Raw genomic sequence first — 4851 nt, forward strand, 5'->3', positions numbered from 1 at the left:
CTCAGCATAAGCATAGGCAAGCTTACAATCAAGAAATATATATATATGTGGTGTAACTAGACAAAATCATAACTCTTCTTCCAAAAGCTTTCACCATGGCTGAAGCTATTCTCTTCAACCTTACTGCAGACATCATATTCAAACTGGGTTCTTCAGCACTCCGACAGTTTGGATCTCTACGGGGCGGTGTCAAGGATGATTTTGACAAACTCTGGCACTCTCTTTCTGCCATTCAAGCTGTTCTTCACGACGCGGAGGAGAAGCAGTTCAAGGACCATGCGGTCGAAGTTTGGGTTTCAAGGCTTAAGGATGTTTTGTACGAGATTGATGACTTGATCGACGAGTTCTCTTACCAAATCTTGAGAAGGCAAGTTCTGCAAAGTAACAGAAAACAAGTACGTACCCTCTTCTCCAAATTTATAACTAATTGGAAAATAGGCCACAAAATCAAGGAAATCAGTCAGAGGCTACAAAATATTAATGAAGATAAAATTCAATTTAGCTTTTGTAAGCATGTGATAGAGAGAAGAGATGATGATGATGAAGGGTTGAGAAAGAGACGGGAGACTCACTCTTTTATACTTGAAGATGAAGTGATTGGTAGGAATGATGACAAGGAAGCAGTCATAGATCTTCTGCTAAATTCCAACACCAAAGAGGATATTGCAATTGTTTCCATTGTTGGAATGCCAGGATTTGGAAAAACTGCCCTTGCCCAATTTATTTATAACCATAAGAGGATAATGACTCAATTTCAGTTGAAAATATGGGTGTGTGTTTCTGACGAATTTGATCTGAAAATTACTATCCAAAAGATAATAGAGTCTGCAACCGGGAAGAAGCCTAAATCATTACTTCAAATGGATCCATTACAATGTGAGCTTAGAAAGCAAATTGATGGAAAGAAATATTTGATCGTCATGGATGATGTGTGGAATGAGAAAAAAGAGAAATGGTTACATCTGAAAAGATTGTTGATGGGCGGTGCAAAGGGTAGTAGGATTTTGATCACAACACGCAGTGAACAAGTTGCAAAAACTTTTGACTCTACTTTCGTTCATCTATTACAAATTTTGGATGCATCCAATTCTTGGTTATTGTTTCAAAAGATGATTGGTTTAGAAGAACATTCAAATAATCAAGAGATCGAGCTTGATCAAAAGAATTCAAATTTGATCCAAATCGGCATGGAGATTGTGTCAACGTTAAGAGGTGTTCCGCTTTTAATAAGAACCATTGGAGGACTTTTAAAAGATAATAAATCAGAAAGATTTTGGTTGTCTTTTAAGAATAAGGAACTTTATCAAGTTTTGGGACGAGGACAAGATGCTCTGAAAGAAATACAATTGTTTCTTGAGCTTAGTTATAAATATCTCCCATCGTCTAACTTGAAACAATGTTTCCTATATTGTGCTTTGTTCCCCAAAGATTATCGAATTAAAAAGGATGAACTTATATTACTATGGAGAGCACAAGGTTTCATTCAACAAAATGGCAACAACGACGACAATAGTTCCCTCGTTGATATTGGTGAAGATTATTTCATGGAGTTATTATCAAGGTCGTTTTTTCAAGAGGTTGAAAAAAATGATTTTGGAGATATAATAACATGTAAGATGCATGATTTGATGCACGATCTTGCTTGTTCGATAACAAATAATGAATGTGTGCGTGGACTGAAGGGAAATGTCATCGACAAAAGAACTCATCACCTTTCTTTTGAAAAAGTTAGTCATGAAGATCAACTTATGGGATCATTATCTAAGGCAACTCATTTGAGGACACTTTTTATTCAAGATGTTTGTTCACGATGTAACTTGGAAGAAACCTTCCACAATATTTTCCAATTGCGAACATTGCACTTAAATTTGTATAGTCCAACCAAATTTGCAAAGACTTGGAAGTTTATTAGTAAGTTGAAACATTTGAGATATTTGCATCTTAAAAATTCGTTTTGTGTTACATATCTTCCAGATTCCATTTTAGAGTTGTATAATTTAGAAACATTTATCTTTCAAAGCTCTTTGTTAAAAAAGTTGCCTAGTAATGTAGGAAACTTGATCAACCTTAAGCATTTGGATCTTTCTTCTCATTTAAATTTAGAATTCCTTCCCGATTCTATTACAAAATTGTATAAGTTGGAAGCACTTATACTTCACGGTTGTTCCAATTTAAAAGAATTGCCCAAATATACTAAAAGGTTGATCAACCTTAAGAGTCTTGTTTTGTACGGATGTTCGGCTCTCACTCATATGCCAAAAGGATTAAGTGAGATGACTAATCTTCAAACATTGACTACATTTGTATTGGGAAAGAATATTGGTGGTGAGTTAAAGGAGTTGGAAGGACTTACTAAATTAAGGGGAGGATTAAGCATTAAACATTTGGAATCTTGTACCAGCATTGTTGATCAACAAATGAAGAGTAAGTTGTTGCAACTAAAGTCTGGTCTTCAAAAGTTGGAGTTACAATGGAAGAAACCGAAAATTGGTGATGATCAGTTGGAGGATGTGATGTACGAAAGTGTTTTAGATTGCTTACAACCACATTCAAATCTTAAAGAGATACGTATTGATGGATATGGTGGAGTAAATTTATGTAATTGGGTATCCTCTAATAAGTCCCTTGGTTGTCTTGTCACTATATATCTTTATCGTTGTAAAAGATTACGACATCTCTTCAGATTAGATCAATTTCCTAATCTCAAGTATCTTACGCTTCAAAACTTACCCAACATCGAGTACATGATTGTAGACAATGATGATTCAGTTTCTTCATCAACAATTTTTCCATGCCTAAAGAAATTTACTATTTCAAAAATGCCTAAGTTGGTGAGCTGGTGCAAGGATTCAACCTCAACCAAATCTCCTACAGTAATATTTCCTCACCTTTCTAGTTTAATGATTCGCGGTCCTTGCCGACTACATATGTTGAAGTATTGGCATGCACCTAAGTTGAAACTCTTGCAAATTAGTGATTCAGAGGATGAGTTGAATGTTGTACCATTGAAAATTTATGAAAACCTCACCTCTCTATTTCTTCACAATTTGAGTAGAGTGGAGTACTTGCCCGAGTGTTGGCAACATTATATGACATCTCTACAACTTCTTTATTTAAGCAAATGTGAAAATTTAAAGAGCTTACCGGGATGGATTGGCAACCTCACCTCACTCACAGGATTGAAAATTTCAACATGTGACAAGTTAACTATGCTACCTGAAGAAATTGACAATCTTACCTCACTTACAAATTTGGATATTTCTTATTGCAAAAACTTAGCTTTTCTACCAGAAGGGATTCAACACATCCATAATTTACGATCGATAGCAGTTATTGGTTGTCCTATATTAGAAGAATGGTGCAAGAAAAACAGACGAGAAGATTGGCCTAAGATCGAGTACTATATTTCCAGACTTAGTCATTTAATCAAGAATTCATTCATTACTTCATGATTCAGGTATGCAAAATCAAATTCCTCTCATGAATTTTTTCTTTTATATATACATTATTATTTTGAAAAAGCAATACATAGTTTCATTTTAATTTCCCTTACTTAAAACTACATAACTATTACAACATTGGCTCACCCAAAAGGTATAAAGAAATATAATGGTTGTTCTTTAGGTTTTGGACACCAACACTCTCAACTTTAAAACATTTGCTATTTATTATAAATACACAATTATATCACTATAGCATTCATTTTGGCTTGGTGAACATAGAGACAATATAACTCTCTCAACTTTCAAAAAATTTTCATTTGTTATAAAACTTCATATACAATTTTATTATTTATTCAAAAACTTATCATTTACCATTCATACCTGATATTTCTTTTTTACTATATATTGAAAAAGGAAACAGTATTTGCAATTTAGGACTATGTATAACAATTTTGGGCTTTACGTGTTGATTGTACACATTACTTGTAGTTTAATCTTTACCAATGAAATTGAAGTTTATTGAGTTTGTTTTTCTTTTTTGAATCTTACAATATTTTTCACACTTTGCTTCTAAAAAGAAATGAGAAGACCATTTTTGGTGTTTGCATACGTAGGGGGAACAAAGAAAAAGAGATTTATGAAGGTTCTTGGTCATCAACATTTGGGAGAAACAATAGAATTTTCAGCAACAAATCTCGCTTTGTAGTTTGGGAGAATATTTGTAGCCTCACAAGTTCTTGGTCATCTAGAAACAAGATTTTTTCTGATCATTTCCGCTCTGTAATTGCTCTAAACTGTAGTGCATGATTTTACTTGATTTATTTCTCGCTGCTATATACTATGAACTTATCTCTAGTCCTCTTTTGATCATCTTGTATCATGTGCTTTTCAATGAATGAATATATTTGATAGGGAATGATAGGGTACTAAAAGGGTGTCCACCTAGTGGGGATGCTTAAGTGCACCTAATGATCCAAGTCGTATCATTTCTAAAAAAAACATTGCGTAAAGGATGTGGTTGTCATTTTTAACATAGTTTTTCTTTTTCTTTTTATTTCTTTCAATGTAATGATATCAAGTTGCTTAAATGTTTATCTTGACATGGATTTATTTGCGTACCTATTCTTATTGTTTTTAGTAAAAAATTTGACTATGGTCGTGTGGTTTTTCACTCCTCCATTTGAGAGGTTTTTTTTTCTTTTCACGGTAAATTGTGTTTTGTATTTGTTTATTTTGTTTACAACTCTTAATTCCTAGCTATTAGAAGAAAAACTATTGGAGTAGTAGGCAAATGAGTTCAACCCATCCAAGAAGTTCGATCAATGTCCAAAGAAAGCGTGTCTAGACGACTCTTGGCTTTGCCTCAATATTTCCATTATTCTTGCTTAAAAACTTCATGCATTTTTGT

The 4851-nt window shown here is 33.6% G+C and overlaps 1 protein-coding gene across 1 annotated transcript; it reads left to right on the forward strand.

Moving 5' to 3' along the window:
- Positions 1–4439, forward strand: LOC101222127 (putative disease resistance protein RGA4). The gene is made up of 2 exons (XM_031880721.1): positions 1–3457; positions 4058–4439. Exon 1 carries the CDS (start codon positions 96–98, stop codon positions 3450–3452), a length of 3357 nt encoding a protein of 1118 aa, XP_031736581.1. The 5' UTR covers positions 1–95; the 3' UTR covers positions 3453–3457; positions 4058–4439.
- The last annotated feature ends 412 nt before the right edge of the window (positions 4440–4851 follow it).

The sequence above is a fragment of the Cucumis sativus genome, chromosome 2 (genome assembly GCF_000004075.3).
Source record: "Cucumis sativus cultivar 9930 chromosome 2, Cucumber_9930_V3, whole genome shotgun sequence".
Lineage (NCBI taxonomy): Eukaryota > Viridiplantae > Streptophyta > Magnoliopsida > Cucurbitales > Cucurbitaceae > Cucumis > Cucumis sativus.